The sequence below is a fragment of the Montipora foliosa genome, chromosome 2 (assembly GCF_036669935.1).
Source record: "Montipora foliosa isolate CH-2021 chromosome 2, ASM3666993v2, whole genome shotgun sequence".
In the NCBI taxonomy this organism is placed as follows: domain Eukaryota; kingdom Metazoa; phylum Cnidaria; class Anthozoa; order Scleractinia; family Acroporidae; genus Montipora; species Montipora foliosa.
In genome coordinates this window covers 30,597,046-30,621,672 of record NC_090870.1, presented here as the reverse complement: position 1 = coordinate 30,621,672, position 24,627 = coordinate 30,597,046, and the positions used below count along the sequence as shown (strand labels likewise).

At 39.1% G+C, this 24,627-nt stretch overlaps 1 protein-coding gene across 1 annotated transcript in view; it reads right to left on the bottom strand.

Moving 5' to 3' along the window:
• The window catches only part of LOC137991480 (A disintegrin and metalloproteinase with thrombospondin motifs 16-like), a 29,001-nt gene extending 4,935 nt beyond the window's left edge, over positions 1 to 24,066 (bottom strand). Inside the window, exons 1-21 of the mRNA XM_068836560.1 lie at positions 24,061 to 24,066; positions 22,507 to 22,552; positions 22,328 to 22,362; positions 21,487 to 21,553; positions 20,894 to 21,207; positions 20,314 to 20,395; positions 18,918 to 19,081; positions 17,377 to 17,463; positions 16,371 to 16,495; positions 15,802 to 15,815; positions 15,196 to 15,301; positions 14,462 to 14,593; positions 13,404 to 13,563; positions 13,046 to 13,144; positions 9,511 to 9,589; positions 6,690 to 6,814; positions 6,324 to 6,453; positions 4,451 to 4,540; positions 3,236 to 3,396; positions 2,256 to 2,397; positions 864 to 990 (exon numbers count right to left, since the gene is read on the bottom strand). Of these exons, the coding sequence (XP_068692661.1) occupies positions 864 to 990; positions 2,256 to 2,397; positions 3,236 to 3,396; positions 4,451 to 4,540; positions 6,324 to 6,453; positions 6,690 to 6,814; positions 9,511 to 9,589; positions 13,046 to 13,144; positions 13,404 to 13,563; positions 14,462 to 14,593; positions 15,196 to 15,301; positions 15,802 to 15,815; positions 16,371 to 16,495; positions 17,377 to 17,463; positions 18,918 to 19,081; positions 20,314 to 20,395; positions 20,894 to 21,207; positions 21,487 to 21,553; positions 22,328 to 22,362; positions 22,507 to 22,552; positions 24,061 to 24,066 (2,291 nt within the window). The remainder of the gene's footprint in view (positions 1 to 863; positions 991 to 2,255; positions 2,398 to 3,235; positions 3,397 to 4,450; positions 4,541 to 6,323; positions 6,454 to 6,689; positions 6,815 to 9,510; positions 9,590 to 13,045; positions 13,145 to 13,403; positions 13,564 to 14,461; positions 14,594 to 15,195; positions 15,302 to 15,801; positions 15,816 to 16,370; positions 16,496 to 17,376; positions 17,464 to 18,917; positions 19,082 to 20,313; positions 20,396 to 20,893; positions 21,208 to 21,486; positions 21,554 to 22,327; positions 22,363 to 22,506; positions 22,553 to 24,060) is intronic.
• Between the last annotated feature and the right edge of the window lie 561 nt (positions 24,067 to 24,627).

Sequence of the window (24,627 nt, the reverse complement as noted above, 5' to 3'; positions counted from 1 at the left end):
ACTCGCAACAACACGCAACAACACACAACATGTGTGCAAACGCTCGCAACATGTTGGGCCCAACAATGTTGCGTCTTGTTGGCCAACAATGTTGCGAGCGTTTGCACGGGCCTTTAGTGTGCAGCCTTGACTTCGTCTTAGAACATTGAAAATACGGAATTCCCGAAACGGTGAAATAAGCTCCAAAAGGCATAAGAATACACCAGAGGTGAGTCATTTTTATTCATTTTATTGAATGAACGTTAAATTGAGCGTTTTTTCGGCTCTATAATTGACGGTATTTTATTTCCCATACAAAGGCTTATAACGCGTTTAAATTCTCAACGGCCGCCTGTAACGCAACACCGCTTTGCACTCAAAGGTCATCTTCCCACTAGTAATTAATTATTACACACTGTCTAGTAACGCGAACTTGGGCTGCCTATGGTTAAAAATAGAACGCAACCTGCTGTGACAAACATGAGGGTAAACAAACGCATAACTGAAATATTGAAATTTTTAGTATGTTTCAACATAAGTTAGAAGTAACCGTTAGCTAAAATTTACTCTTAAAATTTACGTTAGGTGGAATTACTTTTGGCACTGTATCATGCTTCAGTGAACTGGATATCCATTGTTTTAATGAAAATAACCCCCCGCCCTTAAAATGAACTGTATCATGGGATTTGCGAAATTAGCGAATAAACTACTTATGCATTCCTCATTGACCGATCAATTAGCGGCCACTGTAACTGAAGATACGTGGGATGATGTTTCGAGCGTTGTACAGTTACTCAATTTGTTCCTATTACTACCATGAGTTTTCATAGATATTGGTGTTACCAACGGTAGGCTACCGGGACATGGATTACTGACAAACTTACTCTGGTTTACAGCTTGGGTTGTTGCAGATTTGCTGTGTTGAAGGTTTCAAAGCTCTTGAACATGAGGCAACTGAGGCAGGTGTCTCATCATCCGATCGAACACAGCTCAATTCTCGAGTTGAAACCCCTGCAGAGAAAATTATAGGTTCAACAAAGATATTTCGGTGCAGTGAGCTCCTCCTTGAACACCTTGTGCAGAAATAGAAATGGCAGTCGACTAACACTTGTTGATCAAAACGTAAGGAAACTATTCAAGGCTCTTCCGCTTTATGACAATAGCTGTTTTTATTGGACGACAATGAATAACATCTCCAGCCGGTTTCTTTTATTTAATTCTGTAAAAAATCCAAAATCAATTACGATTCTTGAAATTCACAAATGGCTAACAGTCTTTATGGTTAAATTTGAACATTATGTTGTTTAGAAATCTCCCTTGAGACTTGTGAGACAAAGAAAACAGAACTGAGCCGTGAAATTTGACCATGCATGGACTGGCCTAACGGGAAATGTTTGGCGTTTCAACAACATCAAACATGATTAACTGTTGGAGGGTGACGTTTGCAACGTTTGCAAATACGTAACCCTTCCTTGTACTTGAACATAGAAATTGTTTGGTGACCAAACATGCTGATGTTGAAGGGAGTGGCCAAACGGTTAAACGTGTTTGATCTAACTCAGATCATACTCCACAAGCAAAGAACTATGGGTCGCAAATACATAAAAAGCACGTGGATACAAGCGGCTGAGTACGTATGCACGCGTTATACATGTTTGATACGGTTGTCCAAACGAACAAAACTTCGCCCATCAAACAGGAGAACAAAAGAAATGTTTTAAGTTGTTTGATCGAATGTTTGATAGCCTTCAAATTTTATCAAACACGATCAAACAGCACCAAACAATGTTTAATGTTGTTTGGTCGCCAAATATTTCCCGTTTGGCCAGGCCCTAAAGCCTCGTAGCCATGCCTGAATGTTGATATATCGAAGTCGAATAAATTCACATTGCAACAGTTCTTGAAGTGCACATCGACGGATTCGAAGCTGTCCACTGAGACCTAAATCAGGCACTGCAGACTGCGAACTACGATTGGATACATGTAATAATAACGGATGAGAAATTAGCAACCTGCGGAAACCTTAGAAGATGAATTTCATTTATTTAAACCATGTGCGGAAGAAACCGCTGTGTTAAGTTTTAGATCTGGATGTGACTGCGAGTCACTAAAACGACGGTTAAAACTTCATCAGCCGGAAATCAGGCGGAACCGAAAAAGCGGTCGGAGGACAGGCTGCCTGACATCCGGCTCCGCCCCCTCGATGACAGAGTTGCAAAGCTGTTGTCGAAACGAAAGTATATTATAAAACACACCCAAATCGTAGAAGAAGATACCTTGGCCACATTTCATGGAGCATGATGACCAGTTGCTGTGGATCCATTTAGAAGGTACAACTTGAGATGATTCGTTGGACAACCGAGGTCTGTAATACTCAAAGTCAACTTCTTCAGGGTTCATCTCGTATAACCAAACAAACTAGAAGAAGAGAAATATAATTTAATCTTCATGGAGGAACATCACAATTCACACCTGCCTCCAGCATTAACGGACGCCATATTTTCCACCAACCGATTAATCGGCTCAGTTGAGTGGTAGAACACTAAACTCAGTTTGCCGGCAGGAGATCGTGGATTTTAGATCTTACTGGACCAATACTGGCTTTCAAGGAAGTGAGTAGTATCTGTATTGACATCTTCAAATGATTACGATTTTTGACGGCCTTTCGAAAACCGTAGGTCACTTCTCACTGCAATCGTTTTGTTCAGGAGGCATCTATAATCCTAACTTGTTATTTCTTTTGGTTTTGCACAGCACAGATTTAATTTGCGTCATAACGTAGGGTAACGAAATTTTCCAACCTACCTACAACTCGGTATTTTTTAGGATTAATTGAGAAAAGGAATAAGATCACAGCATTTCATTTGTCGGTATTCAAATGTGCTTTACAAAAATAAGGAAAAAAAGACCACACTACTAAACTAGGAACTTGGGCCTCTCCTCCTTGGACTTCCCACCGGTTCGTGTTCAGGTATTGTGTGAGAATACCAGTCACTAGGTTATGACTTCTCTGAATGATGGTCAATCGTCTTTATCCAAAAATACAAAAAAAGATCAATCATTTTTATGACTCTGTGTATTGGTCTGGTCGGGGTCGAAGCCATGTCCTCTTGCATAGTAGTCATACCGATCTCAGCTAGTCAATGAAAAGGTCACACGTAAAACAAGAGAAAAATCTGGAATGAACGGGCGTATACTACTTCACTTTACTTTCCCCGTTACTGAGGACCGTATTTCCCAGTCACTAGTTACTTACCATTACCCGCAAGGGGACTTTTGTCGGTCCGTCAAGAGAAATTGAATCAGCGTATTTGTGATCATTATGCTCATACTCTATTCGCGTTCCTTTGTAGTAAATAGATGTACTCCAGGAAGGCAAACGTATTATATATTTTCCTGTAGAATCATCTTTGATTCCTATTTGCAAAATGACAAAAAAGCCTTAAGGTCTTCTTCATGGACAAAAACCATGACTTCTGTTTCCCAAAAAGATATAATTTTACAGGGGTACCCAACGGAGGTGTTCCGGGCGCAGGTGTGATCTGCTGGCTGGAAAAAGAAGTACTGGGAAAAAGATTTTTGTTGTTCTGGCAAATTTTTTTCAATATACTCGCAATCCCGCCTCTCTCGGGAGAAATATTTCCTGTTCTGAGGGCTATTTGTAGCATGTTGCTCCCTGGATGGGAACCTCCGCCCGGCCCCGCTGGCAAACGACATTTTTGGTCTGTTTCTGCTGGGAGTGCGGAGATAGGTAGAGAAATTACTCCAAAAATTCTAATTTTTGGTTGATGTTATTGCCATGATATATTTTGATGAATGCTGAACCAATGGCTCGTTGGGTGTCCATGTTACTACGAGGATTTCTACTCAGCGACTAAAAAAGGGTCAGGCGCTGATCCAGAGGAGGTGATATGGGTGAATTTTCACCTCCCCCCCCTTTTTCTGAGCCCCCCCTCTTTCTTTTTTTTTTCTTATCCCTCAAACACCTCAACCAGGCTTGGGTTCTATTACATTATTAGAAAAATTTACCCCCCATTTCAAAATCCTGGATCCGCCCTTGAAGGTATGCAGCTGTTCCCATTATATTCGTTTTTTTTTTCTAGTGGCTCGTTTTCTCTTTGATCAGACGAAAAGATGTGTAATTACTTAAATCTTCGCTCTTTAGACTTGTTCGGGGAGTGCTATTGAACATTTTTTTGTTGTCAGTTGTAGTATTTTAAATTACTAGTAGATGCAAGTGGTAATCAAGGATATGTCGGAATCGTAGGCAACTGGAGGGAGGGAGATGACAAATCCCTAATCGACCAGAGGACATGCTACTTAAACACTCTCATTCTGCAGCTAATGCTAATAACACGAAAGTTTGAGCTTAGTGATGCCGTCAAACTACACTCCAATTTCAGTTTTTTTGGTTTCAGTATTAGTTCGTTGTAGGTTATTCGGAGTAACGCGTAGCTTTTCCAATACTTACCCAAATTATTGTACGTCTTCCTTCTTTTCGTAAATCTCGCGTTTGCAGTTCCAGTGGGAAGCACTATAATTATATCTGCTTTATCATAACCTGGGCAGAAGGAAAAATCCATCGTTTTAGTTTGTCCTTTCTCTGTTGTAGCGCGCCGTTGCTTCTTTTTCTTTACAATTTGGCTTCAATGGTGGGTCTTAAGTTCCAGATTTGAAAATGACCTTTCTAAAGTTCATACTTCCAGGCGCAACTAAAGAGTGCGCATGCAATAGGCCACTTCGGAAAATACCATAATACTCTTTGATTGTCCCCCCAAATTTTGCATACGCATTGTTTTTGTTTTCTCTTGGGACAATTGTAAGTCCCAATGGAAACTGGAAACAATGCTTATGCAAAATTTGGGGTGACAAACAAAGAGTATTATGGTATTTTCCGAAGTGGCCTATTGTTCTCATCTCCATCCCTGCACTTCCCAAGTACTTCCCAAGTAGCCTTAGCGATCGCGTGTTCAAATTTATCATATGAAGATTCTCTGGCAAGCGCTGGCTCAGGAACGATTGTGTCACTTATTGCCATTCAATTTTTTTATAATCAACACAGCGTTTGTGCCAAGTTCACATGCTCTAGAAGAGCTTTAGCAAAGCAATTTTGACGACACGCGCCGGGCAACGATTCTTTCACCAGGGATTTGGATAAATCCCTAATCGAAGCAAACCAAAACAATAACTGCAACACATGTCGCTCAAAAACGCCTTACGTCAGCATTTCACTATACGCCTTACTATTATTTGGCAAGGTGTTATCACAGATCTTATTCCTTGATGAAGGTAAGCTTGGCGTGGGTCGTGGCTTGGGATTTGAAAGCGGATACATGAAGCTGAAATCCCGTTCATTATGACCACCAAATGATGGATTTGTCTTTGGTGATCTTAAATACGTATTGTAGACAGCTGTTGGCTTCCTTACTATTGGGTTATTTCATACTATTGTGCGTTCACTTGAATTGTTATCGTATGACCCGTACGGCCCTGCGCGCGCTTTGTAAGAATATTGAAAAAAAAATTCCCCATATAGAGGCCGCATGCATTAACACGAAAAGAGCCGGAAAAATTCCCACGCCCCAGTTAGGAAAACAAACTGCTCTGTTTGATGTGTTTTTAGAGGATTTCGTCGCTTCTTTACATCCAAATTATTTACAATCAGGAAAGGAAAAACAAACAACATCTGTGTAAATTTGAACGTTTTTTGTCCAAACTTATTTTCTGAGTGCTCATGAATACTGTTCAGAGCCCATATGATAAAACGCTTATTGACTGAGTTTAAGTCGGACCGGACAGGAAAATATTTGGCCATGGGTAGACCCTGGGTAATGACGCACGGACTTCGTGTCGGCCCTCCGTCTCAGCCAATAAGTACATATTACCTCCTACATCGTGTACCAAGGGGCTGACATTAAGGGGACTCAAGAAACTGCTTCGAGTTGCGTAAAAGTGCTACTATGACAAGGCGATTTACTTTGAGTGAAAGTTTTGGATTTTACCGTTCGCCATTACTCACGTTCAAAACTGCTTCATATTAATTCCGCCGCGTACACACCCATTGCATTCTGAAACTAGTGAGTTTTTGACGTCATTTTCTCCTCGTTAGTAGCTATTATGGGGGACCTTTAAATAGAACAATTCCAGCTGAAATAAACTGGACAGGTGTCTTTTTTAAACTTAGGCCATTAAGTGTTTCGTTAACATTGTTTTGAAATCCGCAGAAAAAGGAAAAATAATTTTTTTCGTCATAATAGCACTTTAAGAATCCGGCAATATGAAGCAAAATAGCAACAGTTGACCCTACAAGCTATCGTTGGATATTGATGAAAAATTAAACCTACCGTGATGATATCGCTTGTAATATTTTGTGTAAGCTGACTTTTCCAGTATGCATTTACTCCCGTTACCATCGCAAATTCCACATCTATCCTTTACTGTCCCGGACTCCAGAACATGATCACAACCAACAGCCTTACAGAAATGTTAGAAACGACGAGAAATAAGCAATGTGTCATTTTTCAAACAAACTTGACGTTAACTGAAAAGTTGATCTTATTAGAGATCTTTAGAATGATGATTATAGCCTTTAAACGGGCGAGCTCTCGGTATACTTCTTCGCTAAATATTTGTTCAATCCAATATGGCGGCTTACTCGGGTTACACAGGTGTTTCACTGATTTGGATCGAATTGAAGCATTTTTACTTACGCGACATTTCCCATCAATGCAGACATCAAAACTTTCTGGGCGATTATTGCATCGACTACCGTCAGCAACTGTGCCGTGATAAGTTACTAACCGTCCATGCTTAATGCAAGCAAGCACGCAAGAATCTGCCAAAAAAAAAAGGTAAATTAAAACCAGCATAACTTTCAAATCAATAAACAAATCTACGGCTTCATACTGTAAAGATTAAGCATGATTGGAAGAGACAGTTGGCCACATACCCTTGATGAACGAAATGAATGTATATATATTTGAAGTCATTTTCAAACTACTGATGAAGAAGAAGTTCCCTTGAAAAGTTTGGTTCACATTTACCATTCATCCGCATTATTGAGCAGCACACTTCCTTGGCATATATATATGAAGTGCGAATTATCGACGAAGGAGTGAAGTGATCCTCCCACGTGTCCCACTTATATCCAGATACTCGGATTTCCTATCGCCGATGCTCACTAATACAGGGATATTTTTGCGCGGTTTAAAACTATCCGGAGAAAGTAGATCTTAGTAAGTATTCTTAGTATCCAAAAAGAAAATAGGGGGTAACCATGCATTTTTGAGAGATAATTAAGCTTCAATTTGAGAAAGAACGCCATACATTGCTTTGTATTTTACAGCTTTTTACAAATATTATTCATGAATTATCTTTGAAAAATGCGTGGTTACCCCCAATTTTATTTTTGGATTTCAATAACACTTGTTAAGATCTACATTTCCTGCATAATCACACACCGGGGCAAAAATATCTTTAATTAGTAGGCACCGTCCTTAACTGGACAATTTGAGCAATTGTCGCTTATGGTCATCTCAAAAATTCAAGTGCATGGCTCCAACGGAATTCGAACCCATGACCTCTGCCATACTGTTGCAATGCTCAGCCCTTCCAGCTGATGAGCTATGAAGTCACACTGATGGGAGAAGGGAAATTCTGTTAGGTCCATGTGTTCCCGTGAAAGGACTTGAGGACTTTAGGCAGGCTGGCTGGCAGGCAATCAGCCAGCCAGAGGTCCAGATGACGCTCACAACGACAGCTCACAATCTTTCTTATATTGCCTCGTTTACCTTCATCAGTTCGTTTGATAACATCAAAGTTCCGAGTCAACCAGCCATGCAGCCTCGGCTCTTTTAGCCACTTAAAGCGGCTAAGTCACGCAAAATGATGTAATTTCATGACACCCCAAACGGATGCTCAAATAGTAGAATAAAACATTATAATAGCCACTTAAAACTGTTGACAACATAAAAGAAATACAGCAGAAGGAAAGAGAAGCATGGATGGACACAAATTGTCAAGATTGAAACGGATTGCATTTGGGTAATCTTGAAAAAAGTCGGCCCGACGTTTTTTCAAGTTTTTGTGGCATATCGCCGCGTTGTAACGATAATTTTCTCCATAAAGGAATTCCACATGACCATTTTCGAATTTTAAACTCGTGATTGACTAAAGACGTCCAATAAACACCCTAAAAAGCGTGACATAGCCCCTTTAACTAGACAATTTGAGCAACTGTTACTTTATACACAGTTGAAACATTCAGGCGGCTGCAACCGTCGGGATTCGAACCCATGACCTCTGCGATGAGGGAGCAAAGCTATGAAGCAATCAGTTGGAAGCAGGTCAATTTGCTGGGCTAATGCGTTCTCGTGAATGGCCGGATGAATAAAACAAATGTATATGTGAAGTGCGGGTTAGAGACAAAAGAAAAAAGTGATCCTTGCACTTAAGTGGACACTAGGCCCTTTCCGAGTTCAAGTCTGCCTCCTCTTCAAAGCGAGTCTAAGTGCGAAGTTTTTCTTATGCAAATTAGTTTTCATTCATATGTAAAGAAGAACTAATTACCATCACAAAAACGTCGCCCTTAGACTCGCTTTGAAGAGGAGGTAGACATGAACTCGGAAATGGCCTATTCCACCCCCGGCAACACATAGGTCACTGGTCGGAATCCAAGCTGAAGCTGCTTGAAATTTTCAGGTGTCTGTAAGAGAGTTAAGGGACAATTGCTTAAATTGTCCAGTTAAGAGCGATGATCACTTCTGTCTTTCGTCTATAACTCGCACTTTAAATATACATTTCTTTCATTTTGACCACTAACTAAATGGGAATTGTTATTTAAAGCAACCTTAGAGCACGTTTCAATCGAGTGTCGTAAAACCAAAACCAAAGTAATTACTTTGTCCAATCAAAAAAGGACGGAAACAGTCCAGTAAACCAATCAAAACTTGAAGTAATTACACATAGCCGACACAAAGCGTGGGAAAATGTGCACGCGCGAGCCACGATTGGTTTTGGTTTCACTTCTGATTGGTTGAAAAAGTGGCACGAGAACTTTGAACCAATCACTGAGTAAAGTAATGCAAAACCAAAGTAATTCGCTAATTACTTTCGAAACTCCATTGAAAACCGCTCTATACAAACCGTTAAATCATGTTCTAAAAAAATGCTCAATAACACCAATAGTACATTGATAAAATACGTTGATAACTCGTTTCATACACACATAGATGTAGGAGTGTGATCACGTGACGTCACAGCGGCCATGTTGGTTGATCCAACTAATCCCCTGGGAATTGAGAGTTCTGTTGTCATGCAAAGGTTTTCCTTTGTTTCGGTGGAAAAACAAGGTTATTGATCACCTAAGAGAAACACTCTATGGGTAGTCACAGCCAACGATACTAGAATGTTCTGTCATTTGCGCACTTTTTCCAAAGAAATATGCCTCCGAAACATATTTAAATAACCATAAAGGTTACTGTCGGTGCTTTATCAACACAGCTAAACAGTTTGCGGTCTAAATGTCCTCACCTCCAGAGTAGTGCGCTAAAGAGCCTGGATTTGTCTTGCTACACTGTACATCTCGATACGTGGGGAGAGGACACTCGATCTAATGCGATAAATGAGATATTTGTAGAATGAATTGCAAAACGTATCGCCAGAATAATCGTTCTTATGCAAGTGAAAGCGATCCCAGATAATAGTCCAATCAAACGTTTATTGCCCAGCCCCGAAATTGGCCATCATAAGTGTGATCGAAGTCAATGATTTAATTTAAAGGATCAAATTGAAATTTTGGCACTGACTTGCTGATTATATGTAAGGTTATATTCGTTTTATTCATCACTAGCAAGTATCCAAGTCAATCAAATGATCTTAGATGTTGATCACTTGTTTGATTTTTAATGACAGAAATTATATGTTACTATAAAAAGAAGAGTTCATGAGAATGAGACGGGCATATTCCTAAAGATGTGTCAAATTTGAAAGTAGGGAAAGTAGCTATATAGTTTACCGAAATGAACTGAATTAAAGGTCTCGCTCTCTCGCTCCCTATCAAGTCAATAATTATTACATCGTGCAAAATTACATAAAAAATGCGTGTACCTGCGAATTACATATTCTCCATTTTCCTCTAGGTAACCCGATACACACCTTGCCGCCATTGTCAGGTCTGCAAAGACATTAATTACTAATTTTCCGGCATATTGATAGGTTAATCATGGGTTATCCGCTTCACATAATTATCTCTTTTGTGACCATGAAGTCTATGTGCTGAAAACGGAAGACAAATGTTCTGAAGTTTGGGTTTTCTCGGAAGCCGCCATCTTGAATGATTTTGACGAATATTATGGTTGCCATTTTGTTGTTTGCGATTATGAACTTCATTTAATTTAGAGGAAAAGGCTTTCTTTAAAAAGAGCGTGCAATGAATTGAATTTTCCGCCATAACCACAAATGGTAAAAAGTCACTCTAGGACTGTCTTCAGTAAACCATTGTAAAATATCTACTCACGGTGGGCTAGTGCAAGTTCTCTCACGGTACTGTACACCTCCCCCACAAGTTTGACTGCAAGGATTGTAATCGGACCACTCACTCCACCCTCCATCAGTCGGTGGCAAACCATTGTCAACACAGTTTCCCTTGATGCACCACTGGTTTGAAATAACCATCACACGCGTCATATCTTTTATTCATAATATATTGAACAATTATCCTGCGAATCGCGCTGAATATCGCCGGATACTTAGCCGAAGAGGCAGTAGGCCGATTTGGCTAAAATCAGGCGATATTCCTCAAGTTCCCCAAGATTGAGCAGGATAATTGTTTTATTATTCAACACATTGATGACAAATCACAATTTTCTACGTTTATTGGAAAAAAAGCTGGAAAAACTACCATTTTTCTCCGCGACACAAAACTACGTATATCGCAAAGTATCTGTTGAGTACGCACGACGAATATTGAGCGCGCTATGAACATATTTGGAAATTGTCACAATGTGTTGAATAATAAATTAAATTATCTTAATGTCCACATAAGCGGGTACTTCACGATTAGTCGTGATGTTCATCAAATTTGAATGTTCATTTTATGACATACACGTTAAACTTTCTGTTCGTCCTCTTGTGATGCCTGCCTGCTCCCGTCTGACCTTGTAGCTCAGTCGGTAGAGCAGCGATGATCTAACCCGAAGGACGTGGGTTCAATTCCCATCCTGGACAGAGTTTTTCTCTGTCCTTGTGTGGGCCCATTCTATTAGTAGGGCTAACGCTGACATGGTTCATATCGGGTAGAAAACAAGCACTTTACATTTCACTCTAATCAGTTAAGTCTGTTGAATCCTTTTCTGCCGAGGTTAAATTGGTGATCCTCATTTTAACTACAATCAGCGACAAAATCGTTGACACATTGACCATTTCTACCCTCTATGCCCCATTTCGTCTATCTTTTAGCCTTCTTAGGAAGTTCTGTTCGCCCCATTCCCCCCAAACAATGTTGTAGCGTGATTCTCAGGATATTTAGGTACAAATAGGCAACATTGAATGGGGACGGGTGGGGTATTATCAATAATTTAGGACATGATTGAAATTATACTGTTATTTTACTCTCCACTTAAAAAGAACTGTTTAAACACAATGTGTCAACTAAGGCTCATACCCCAAATAAATTAAGTACTTATGGTGTACTCAATTTAATGTTACAGAGTTCTAAATATACTTTATTTTCAAGAAATGTGCGTTATTATAATTCGGACATTCAGCGACAAATTGTTGACACATTGACCATTTCTACCCTCTATGCCACATTTCTTCTATCTTTTAGCCTTCTCAGGTGGTCCAATTCGCCCCATTCCCCCCAAACAATGTTGTAGCGTGATTCCCGGGATATTTAGGTAAAAATAGGCAACATTGAACAGGGGAGGAGGGATCTTATCAATAATTCAGAGCATGATGAAAATTATAGTGTTATTTTACACTTAAAAAAAACTGTCGCTGATTGTAGGTTGAATACGCCCTCAGATGAATTGAAGAAACTTTTTTTGGAGCCTAAATTACGCCTAGAGAAAAATTAGGGTCAGGTTAGGATTAGTTTTGGTTATTAGAGCGAGTTTCCATTGAGTGTCGTAAAACCAAAGCCAAAGTAATTACTTTGGCCAATCAAAAAGGACTGAGACAATCCGGCAAACCAATCAAAACTCGAAGTAATTACACGTAGCCGACACAAAGCGCGGGAAAATGTGCACGCGCGAGCTACGATTGGTTTTGGTTTCACTTCTGATTGGTTGAAAAAGTGGCGCGAGAACTTTGAACCAATCACTGAGTGAAGTAAATGCAAAACCAAAGTAATTCACTAATTACTTTCGACACTCAATTGAAAACCGCTCTATACATAGGTATCAATTGAGTTATTATACAAAAGTAAATAATGAAAGGAAATGTGTTGGGTTGAGCATGTTCGTCGTTGTACTGTAGTGGTGAGGACACAGGACAACAATTCTGGAGGGTCCGAATTCGAGTACTGGTTAGTGCATAGTACAGTTCTTTGTTCCTTTTCCATGTTGTAATGTTGCAACTAAATGTATTAGTGTAAGAATAAAGAAACCGAAAAAGATGTCTTGAGATGCGTAAGATAGTGCTTGAGGGAAGGTATGTATGTTTTCAGTCCTTTTGGGAAGGGTTTCAACCCAGGTAAAATTAGAGTCACCCATTTAAACCTTGGTAAAAACGGATTCAACCTGAGAACGGATTTTAGCGCTAGGGGACATTGTACAAAAATAAAATTAAATCAACTCATACCAAATCGTATGTTGATTTTTGAGGAGATGGAAACCTCTCGAGCAGAGTAGAGAACCAACAAACTCAACCCACATGCGACGCCAACCCGGTGACCATGACGGGCCACATTGGTGAGCGGCGAGTGATCTCACCACGTGCACTGCGCCATCCCTGCGTCCTGTATCTCAAAACCCCAAGGAAACCAATGTTTCCTTGTTACTTATGGTTCCCCAGAGACCCTCAACAAAATAGCTGTATAAAGATGTATTGAGATGAATGAACTTACGTGTCGATCTCCACATTTGGTGCCATCGGCAGGTGGAGCAAAGATAGTTTCACAAACACTCCATGTCCTCGAACAGTATAGAGTATCGCATGTTCGAAACTTTGAAAACAAGAAAAGTGGTCATAACAGTGTTCATTGCAAGATTTAATAGATTCTAATATAAACGTGACAGTCTTAAAATCTTTTTCATAAAAAAAAGGACACCAGACACAGGTGTTGGTGGGTTACGGTTTTTTTTGCACGGGCGACATGTACATTCGTGGCAGCTTAAGCTTTCCCATAATTCAATATCTTCAGAACACTACTGTTTCATTCATAGCCCATAGGAAAATGACAAAACTGTAGAAAAACAACTTACATTGCTGTGAGGACATTGTCGAAAATCTTCGCCATAAAGAAATTTACACTGAGTATCTGCATCGAATAGAAAACCAGGTAATTTTTTAGCCAATTTGCTGTCCGACAAAGTAGGAAGAGAAATTTGCGGAGGATCTTCCAGACACTTTGATCCTGGTCCACTGAAAAACAGAAAAAGTTTACTTGTAACTCGTTTGTGCTTACATGCACAGTATTGATGCGGCATCTTTGCATACAGCCTTTGGTGCTTCGAAACTTCGAAACGTGGAGGTTTATAGACAAACTAATTTTTGCAATTATTGTCCAAATATCACGTGATTTTAGCAAAACGAGCAGAGTTGCCACAAAGATCCCTCCTCCTCCCCCCTCCCCCCTCCCCTTCCAATTGCATGTGCCATACCTCCAGGACCCCCGCAGGTGCGTGCCAGGTTTTAACAGCTTAGCTCAAATCCGAGTATCGAAATTCGCGACGACTACGTACTCTAGCTTGTTGGGTTCTGAAGAACCTTGAGTCCTGGGTGGATGTGAAACTTTCACCGGATTCAGTGCCTGGCCAAGTGGTCCCGAAAGGTGCTCACCAACAAAGCCAATGGTATGCAATGAAACCAAAAAACCTCAAACACGACAAAATGTAAATTGCTTATTTCTTTACGATTCAATTAGTAAAGGTTACTAACTCGATGTTGTACCTAATTCAAATCTCCCGGATTAAGATTCTTTGTGTATCGTATTTGCATTATAATAATCTAGCATTCACATGTAAATGATATGGAAATATCTGGAACAAAACGTTTTATCCCCAAAGGGTTTCGAATTGGGTACAGCACTGAGTTAGCCGATTTGCTTTATTAGGCCCGGTTCAAACGTCGAACTTTTCATCTGCCGAATCTAATGCAAACGAGCGAAAACAATGGATTTTCCCATCTACATTAGATTCGGCTCATGAAAAGTTCGACGTTTGAAACTGGCCTTACTTTGTTTAACACAACAGTTGGGCGACTGGCACACTTCCGGAAGGTGCTGTAAGGTAAGCATAGCTTTGAGCCACGAAGAACATACCTGAGAACTGTCTGAAGAACATCTTTACTGCATGAAGACCATTTTAAGGCTCCTTTACCGTCTGGCAACACCGTCGCCATGATGTTAATACCATCTTTGCAGGGTTTACCATTGTCATGTCCAACCCCGAAACTGAACAAAAAGAATACCATCGTTAAAATAGGATGTACTAAAGAAACTGTTCGTAGAAGGTGATATTTTAAACTTTAAACTTACATATAGAAACTTAAGAAGGACAATTATTTCAGACACTTCTTCCAACAATTAACTTGCAAACAAGCGACGGTAACCTGAGCTGGTCATGAGGTTCGTATCTGTCCGTTATTCAAATGCAATTAAATCTCATCGAACGCTCTGACTGGTTTCATTTGGGGAAATTAATGAAACTATGATTTAAAGACCACTCTCCTATAATATTTGATTACTTTCTGTCTCCACAATAGCTTAGCTCGCGAAACCCTCCTTTTGCTCTGGATTAGTAGTAGAGCATCCGAAACGTTTACTAGCACTCTGTATCATTTCCAATGAATCAAATCTTATTCTGAAGCTTCTTGAAAGTTTGCAGCTGATGTCTAGTGGCCCCGCCTAAGGGAGTAAAACAAATTAATGTAACCCTAACCCTAATTGATCTCTTTAGCTTGTACGTTTTGGGAATACAAAACGTACAAGCAAAAGAGGTCAATTGGTATTTACCAATGATTTTGCTATAAATTCAATTCTTTGGATTGTCTTACTTGTGAGCAGTCTCGTGTGCTATGATTCCAGCGGTTTGCAATCCAGCATAACCATTAACATTCCCAAGTACCCTGTGAGAGCACAGGCCACCCGCCAAGGCTAAGCCTGTACGGAGATTAGAAAATGAACTAATTGATGTCTTCAAATATCGGAATTTTTTGTATTCATTTGGGAAACAATAATAATGCCTATATAGCTGGTTAAACTGGTGATAAAATTGTATCCATTCCTATATAAGAAAATACTAGCCGGTCTTGTTCTTAAATCATCATCGTGAGGTACTTTTCATATGATACAAAAGCTTATTGGTGCGGCAGTAATTGTCAAACAAATTAAGGATTTCTTCAGCTGACAGATCTAATATTGCAGATGGCAGTTATGTTTGAAGGTTCATATGTACATGAAATTCTCAAGGACACAGAAATGAAACAATTGCTTTTGCTACTCTTTTAAAATAACACGAAAGAAGAATTACCTTACGGATGTTGCTAAGACCACATTGAGAGCACTAAATGTGACAGTTCTTACCACCTCAAATTGTAAATTTGTCATGACATTAATGGAACAGAAGAATAAAGACACCAATCAATAGAGACAATACCTACCACCTCTGCTACCCCTGCAAAAGAATGATAATTCAAAACAAGGATCAGTAGTATTCAAACTCATACTTTTTCATGCTTCTTTAAGAATGTTACTAACGTCTATAATAAGTGAAAAAACATCTTTTTTTTTTCGTAAATCAACCCAAATAGCATGTACAAGTGTCTATGAAGGTTATGTATATTACAAAAACTCATAATCGAATCAATTGAATGTACCACGTGCACTTTAGTCACGTGAAAGGAATTTTATACCTACTAATTTAAAACCTCCAACTGAAAAGTCGGAGAGTGATTTAATTTCAGTCTCAGGGAAACACAGGGCTAACAGATATGGTTAATTTTGACAACTGAAACAATAAAAGCCTGAGCTAAAGTACTTTAAAGCTCTGGTGAAACACCCCTGTACATGATTTAAACAAAATCAGAATACCAATTTGACCGTTCAATGGCAAATTTAACTTCAAACAAATAGACTGAAAATGCTTCATTTCTTATTTGTTTCTTTAAAGCAACACGAGCAAGGTTGGTTTTGTGCATGCGGAACAAAAAATTATTTCAAAACGACTTACACATGAATCAATGTTGTAACATCCATGTACATTGGATCGCTTTTATTTTTAGGCTTGTGTTTGTTGATCCAATCATTTAAATTCCCCATTCTTTCCCCGTTTGTTGCGTTTCTGCTTACTTTTAGCTGGAACGAAAACCCAGAAATCATTATAACATAGTGGAACTGTTATGTATGATATGACGTTAACGGACTAACGTGAAAGATAAGGCCAATGTTAAAGATGACGTTATAATGAGCTAATAAATATGATAATGTCTAGTATAATATTATCTTGAAGTTTAAAACAACTGCATTTTTTACAAGGCTATAGAACGATAGAAATCAAGTTTAAACGAACGAATTCCTTGTCGTAAAGCGAAAATCTTCTCATCGGCCGAATAACTTGAAAGATCACGTGTACAACATGCAAACAGTAGACTGCGAGCAGTCTCTCTTGCTGTAAACTCGTTGAAACCAACGCTTACGTTGAACTTTCAAAACGGCTGAAGCTGCGGGTTGCAAATACTGCGGTTGCTGGTTAGAGAGAACAGCGGATGATCCGTTTCGTACTCAGAAGATGACTTACTGTCGAAAACGTTCGGATTTTTTTATCATTTAAAATACTTCTAACCTTATAAAAAGTAAAGATTATAATGACGATGAAAATGATTATGGGGTCAATGATAAAATGAATGATGATGATGAAGACGTTAATAATAATAATAATAATAATAATAATAATAATAATAATAATAATAATAACAATAACAATAACAATAATTATAATAATTATAATAATAATAATAATAATTATTATTATAATAATAATAGTAATAGTAATCTCTGACCTGCTAATCGCCCTCTCTCGCAGTCGGAGATTGAAATTATAAAGGTCAATTAAGGAGATGGCGAGGATTGTAAAGATGAAGAAGAAGACGACGATGCTCTCTGCATCAGATTTTAGTGGCAGGTTTATAAAACAGACTTCTTGCACATTTTGATGACCTTGTCAGTAGTCGCAATACCTCTTTGTTGGTGATGATCACAAGTCGGCTGACAACATAGTTTACTTTGATCTTTCCTACTGAATGATCGCGGAACATCCCGGCCACCTTTCAAAGAAACAGAAACAAACCTGAATAAATGCATGATACATTGTCACAGCATGACAGTCGAGAACTGTTCTCTGTACAGCAAATGAACCTACAAACAACTTCTTTTCAAACAGGCAGCTTGTACAACGTTTCTTGCGCTTTAACAGTGAACCTCCAGTGAAAAAATTGTTGCCTGACGGCTAAAATATCCAATTTTATTATCCAACTGTATCGGTTATTGTACAGAAAACGCACGAAACGAGTACAATATTTCACGATATTGTACAGTTAGTTATAGACGAGTTCACGCTCTTGATTGCATCATGGGTAATCAGGGCAACATGGCGGGAAATTCAAAGGTTTGTATGGAAATTCAAAGCAAAATATACTGTACATGACTCTACTTTATAGACTTTCGCCTTCATAAACCAAACAAATAAGTTCATATTCTCAACTGAGATGAACTAGACTTGGTATCCGTTCTTTGGAATTCCTAAAAATTGCTTTTTTGTCTCCATGCATTCTCTGTATACATTTTGTGCCTTTGGAATTACAGGAAATGTATGGCAGAAACCTTTGTTAATAAAATAATTTCTACAATAGGCATTCTCTCCAAGTTTATTCTGCCGCACCTTTGAGCGCATATCTTTTGTTTTGGAATTGCATGTCATGAATACTTTTCATCGTTTTGAACTTCCTTACAAACCTTTGAATTTCTCTCCATCTTGCCCTGATTACCCATGATGCAATCAAGAGCGTGAACTCGTCTATTGTACACTTGGTTTTTGTACCCGATTTGACTAGTTTATTAGTTGCTGACGTTGCCCTGCACACACGTTCTCGTTTGTTGGACAATAAATAGGTTATTAGATGTTTTGGTGTGTAGTATCGCTGAGTATTTCTACTCGTTGTTCACGGTATCATGTTTTGCTTCACAGCACAACTCATAAAAATACTCAGCGATACTACATACCAAAACATCTAATAAGATATATGTAAAAAGCTACCGTTTAAAGTAACGCGAGACTTATCCGTCAATAACACCATTCTAGATTGGTGGAATTTATCATGTCATACTCAACTAGACAATTTCCATCTGATAATAGACCCTTTGCATAAATGGCAATGTACATCCTAAGCCTCACATTCATGTGGAAAATCCTTTGTCTAGAAACATAAGTACGAGGCTAAGGATGTACAAAGTATTGTTATTCAAATTTAGGCGCCATATATGCAAAGGGTCTATCGCTTATTCTCTGAAGGGATAACGTAACGAAACCAAAAGCCACGAGAGCACCTTGTTTGTTTGTAGCTGATCAGAATTCGAATAGTGATCCCTTATGATCGCAAGGTAATCTTTATAAGAGCAACCTGACTGAAAGTATCTTATAAAAAGACTGAGGCCTAAATTGTTTCCAGTGACTCGACTCCGCTATAATAATGAAGTTAAAGGTACAGCACTGACAACTTACTATGTTCGCTAGAACCAATAGGAAGTCTGCAGTATCATTTTTATGCCTAGCTGCAACATTCTCATCCGCCAAAAGCTCTACTTGTAAAAACTTGTGCAGGTTAGATGGAGACTTGGTGATGTTGGTGTGGTCACTCGTGTTGTTCAAAACATCAAAATTCACATCTGTAAAATACGCAAAAATCAGCTTTATTGCTCTTTCCAGAACAGGGGCTGGTTTCTCAAAAGTTCCGACAACGTTTCCGGGCCGCGAAAAGATCTTTTAATTCTGAAAACGCGATATTAGGGCATGTTCTCAAGAGCAGACATAACTTTTTCCTTGACAACTTGATTCAAAGAGTTAAACGGTGACACGAAAAATGCCCGAAAATTTTCGAGACTTTCGAGAAACGTTCCTGCTATCATTTACTACCAAAAATTTCATTTTCATGTCACATAAAAAAACAATAGAGTCCAATCATTCACATGATTAGAGGCAAACTTTTTTTTGAATAAAACTGTACTGTAATTGCATACAAATACCGATGCCGATTCCCTATTTTGGGACACCAAGTGGACCCCCTAACGTTGTGTGCATACGATCTCTATCAATCTACACCAATGCAGGGCTTCCGCAAATACAACAAGAACGAGATCGGCACAAAACGATAGACTTATGAGCAAAAGCAAGACTGCGCATTCTCCGCACGTTCGTTTTAGTTTTGGTACATTTCATTGCCGTTGTCCTCGTCAAAACGACGTGAAATGACCAAATATGAGATTATGAAGAGTCGGACGTGAAGATCCGACGGTAAACATCCAAACGTCCATACCGTTCCAAGCGATTTTATTTCTGTAAGGTTAGAATATACTATCCATGCCGAGCGACTTTGAAATGGTCAGAATGAGTAGAATGAATTTTAAGAAGACGTTTCTTTGTCTGACTCGGTGAGAGCACATATCACTCTTCTTTCCCGACGTCTCCCCCTAATATTGAATTGAGACAAAGAAAGCAAGATCAAGCCATGGAATATCTGAACGGCCTGGAAACCTTGTTCCACTAATGATACCGTGACCGAATATTGGCCGTTGGTCATCTCTTTGATCATGAACACAATGTGTGTGGTTGGACAAGAGCTTCCCCCTTAATTCTGCGCTATAGTCTCAGTTTTTTTAAAAGGATCTTTTTCCAGTTGAAAGCCTTTTAAGAGCATTTTCAGGCATAGCTCCAAATCATCTCGTTCAGAGCATGCTTAATTTTACAAGCCGAGAGAATCACTAATTCATATTCAAAAGTACTGTGTTATATTTTTGTCATTATAGTTTATATGCATTTATTTCAAGAAAAATGGAAATACCTGATTGACAGACGTGTGGATACGTTGATTTCTTGTAGATAAGGTGTGGCTTCGCCTTACTTTTGGTTATCACGTGCTTTGTTAGGTGATCCGGTATGGGATGAATAAAGAGTGTGTCACGTGCTAGTTTGATCATGCCAGTCTGAAACGTTTCACAGCAAAAAGGAAATAGGTGTATTAACTAAAATATTTACATGAAACTATGATCGAATTGACAACATATATAGGGCTACGTATGGATCCATTTCTAGCATGTAGTTCAAAGTTGTTTTCAGGCTTTTGTCCTCACAATAAACCTTCCTTTCAAAGCCGGTTTACTGTAGGAAAAGTAAAAGGCTATAATATCCTAATAGCTGAATACGATCAGCTCAACTAACAGTTAACATACATATACTAAAACAGTTATTCACCGAAGTTCAGGTGAATAGTGGCGGATATTCATTGCTATTTATTCCATTCAAAGCCTGGAGTTTATCAGGCTTCCTTGTTTATTATAACTTGATAGTAGTTTCACAAATGACTTTTCCGCAATGACTTTTTTGATTCGGCGTTCATTACGAACTCATGATTCTAATACTTTCATCCTGACTTTTGTTGAATAAACTATGAGTTAAATACAGACGCAAAAACAATTCCTCACCAGTCCCTTAGCATTACCAACAGCAACGAAAGAGCTTGAATCCGAAGCAACTTTTCCATGGAAGTATGAATTTAGATTGGCAGGAGTTCTGGTGATGCCTTCATTCTCATGTCGCGTTTCCAGCTCGAGTCCAGGTCTTACCAATTGAGTGTTTCTTTTAAGCTTCAGGTGCATCTTATTTCCAAACGCGTTCATGACATAATGCCTCTCAGTAAGGTCGTGAATTTCGCGTGTAAAGCGCTCGTGGAGTGTGTGTGACACGAAATCACCACTTGAGTCTGATAAATATGGCTCTGTTATTTCATATTCGGGCACTACCAAAATTAAAGAGATTCGAACCTCGGTGTGAAGCTTCTTAACAATTATTCCCCAAGGATGCGTTTATCTGGTGGGCCATCAAGCTTATTGTCCTCAGTAGCCAACGAGTGCAAGCTCAACAAGATATGCTCATGTTTTATCGCGGCACTTGACTAGAAAAACAATTGCATTATATATCCAGAATTCTGCTCTAACAATTTCAGCTGTAACTAAAAAAGTTCATTTTACCTCCCTGAACTGCTTCTGCCGATACCTCTAACTCAGTCAGTACTTACCATCAGCCAAGGTCTGCACGCCAAAGTATCGTTCTAGCTCCATCTCTGTCATGTGTAAATGAAGAGGCTATGAACACAATGACAAAAACATTAACCACACAAAAACATTATCGAGTCCGGGACAGCTGGATTTTAGTGACAATACTAACAAAACATAAAAGTCGACTAAGGCCATCTTGCTACTAAGATCCGTTTGTCACAATTTTCCGGCCAGTGAATCTCTATTAGCTTTGTTAATTAGGTTGTCACATGTTTGTCCTGTCTCTTACGCAGCCGTAAGGACGTCAAGAAACGCGCTCGCTGCTCCCACCCTACTAATTTACACAAATCCTAGAACTATTTGGCATTGTTAGCGTTTCAAGATGATCATGTTTTATACATGAATGTTTAATACAACTTGAGGTAAAGTTTATAACGGAATCTAATTATTAGAAGAAAACAAACGGAACAAAGAAAGGAAACTACAGGAGTTAGGGCGTATCAATTAAGTAGCCCATGCGGATCGCCAACATAAAGTTCAGTAATAGTTAAAGATCGAGTAAGTTATATCTTTGACTGGCTCGTCGGATCGGCTGCTCGCCAATCGTGTTTAGCAAGATGCCGAGCCACTCAAGTAATTTTTATTTCATTTGACACCCGAGGCACTGAAGAAATAGTTGTTCCAAAAGTGGCCTTATACTTGGCAGTCGGGCCCCAACAGATAACGATTTAGGTAGCCTTGCTGTATTCGTTGACCATCTAACCTATCTGTTCACGTTCACTCTAATGCTTCCTTGTTGCAGCCTCTTCCCGAATTGAAGACTGCGCCATAATTATTGGAAATACTGTTCATTGTTTCTACCTTTGCTTCCACTAATGACTGTGCCACCATACACCCTGCAAACAAAGGTAAAAATGGAACATTAAAAGTTGAGCCTCTGAAATGCAGCGGCTACTTTTGATAATTAAGGAGAAAAAGGAAACGAAACCTCCCCGATGGAGCGAATGGGAGCCATAAATCAAAAAGGAAACAAAACTCACCGATCGCTATGCAAATGGCAACGAAACACTTCGTCAAGTGAATTATCTGCAAAACAAAAAGACACATAATATATTTATTTTACATGCATCTGAAAATGCCTAAGATCTTGGCTATCTTTTGGCGAATTCCTTTTTAACCACCAACAAAAGCTGTGCGAGGAAGGTGGGATTTCATTAATTTTTAATGTGTATTCAGTGTAGAACTATAGAGATGTATTTTCAGTCATGAAAGACTTTATCTCGATGCTGATTGTATCTTTATGCAACCAAGAGTCTATGACCCAGGGTGAGGGATTCTTGATGAATATTACGGTAGAACCTTTCCTTTGGGACACCTCCATTCTCTTCACGGGGTCAGTACGCAGCTATTACGGACAAAGGCTCTCGGGACTGGTTCAGAAAACAATGGACACAAAGAACGAGATAAAAAAAATAGACTCTATCTCTAAAAACAATAGAACTGCGTCCTAAAGGAATCCAATGAAATTAGAGGTTGTAACCAGCTGCACATTCACGGGGCACAAAATTTGGTCCCGGAAAAATTGTTATACTAATATTTGTATCCAACCCACTCTCTATTCAGGGAACACTTCCTTGGGTCTCGAGGGTGTCCCTTGAATGGAGGTTCTAAACATGGAAACTTTTAGAATGACAGAACTAAAGCAAGAAGTTACTTTTTGCTCGGCTTACCACAAATGAAAGGATGTTTGCTCTTTCTGTCAAGAACTTATTAATAATTCAATAGCGAAACAGCCTAAAATGTCACCGATGAGCTTTCAAATCTGATAAAACACTCCTCGTTAGAATTCTTTATATAAATCATACTAATAAGGCATTTACATCTCTGTAGAATGCTTTTGAAGCCGTTCAATAAACTCGCAGGTCGTGGTTTATCAGGTCTAAAACCACTCGGCTTTGCTTAGTGTTTTAAAACCCTCCTTCTCGTTTATTGACAGTACGTAAGATACAGAAGCAAAGATCTATCCGAAGAAAAGTTAAGAACAACACCAGAAACTTGCGACTAAAAGTTTGATTGCAAAGTAAATATGCTGTGGGCGTGCTGATTATCTACATTAACTAGTTTTGATATGATCTTTATTGCGACCCGCTTGATTAAAAAAAGACGGATTCGGGCAGTTCATTTCGAATACCAAACGAGCAATTCTTTTCTCGTTACTGCGCCTTTGAAAAAGAAGACAGCTCCAAAGTTTGACTTTCAACCAACGAGTCTCCCTTTTTCGCTAATCATGATTGGATCGACAGTTCGCCGGGACCGTTGAAAACACAAACTGCTAAATCGTCCCTACGCAAAACAATAATTGGCGATACACCGTAACATTCCAAAACTAGGCTCCACTAATGCTACTCTAAAGGAACTGGGATATCGACGGGGCGACCATATTTACTCTGCGAACAACAAGTTGCGTTTACAGTGATAAGGAACGGATCTTTTCAAATTTTAAGCCGGGGAGGATAACCGAATCTTCCAAAAAAATTGTTGCTAAAGAAAAGTAGGTGAATAAAGAGATATATTTAAAAGAAACTTTCACTTACCCTCATAACTGATAACTATAATTTTGCAACCGACCTCGGGTAGGTAAAGGGAAAGCTAAGCGTTTTCTCTGTCAAACATGCTTCGCTATGTATCATATGTATCGACTGGTTTCAAAAGCTGCTTTTATAAGCTGATATTTTTGTCAGGTCACCAACGAACAATGCGATTTAATGAGCTTGTGAATGCCACATATGTTCGCGTTTTGAAAACTGACGCCCCACCATCACGCCTAACCTCCCCCCATGCAACCTCCCCACATCTAACTCTGCTTGAACAAACGGCAATTCTTTTGCCTCTAATGAAAACAACTCCCCCCCTCTTATTCGTCATCGGATCGTAGGATATATCTTGAAAAATAGTAGCATTCACAGTATGCATTAAACCTGACAATGCGGCAACATTTAGTGTGAAAAACTCTTGGCCCCGCGGTCCCCTTTGGGAACCGCAACCGCAACGTTTACATACTAAGCGCGAATTACAGGGTCCTATTGATTGGAATTTAATAACGAGGTTCCTATCGATTATAGTGAGTTTGAAAGTTATTTCAATGCCCTTTTCTGTTTTAA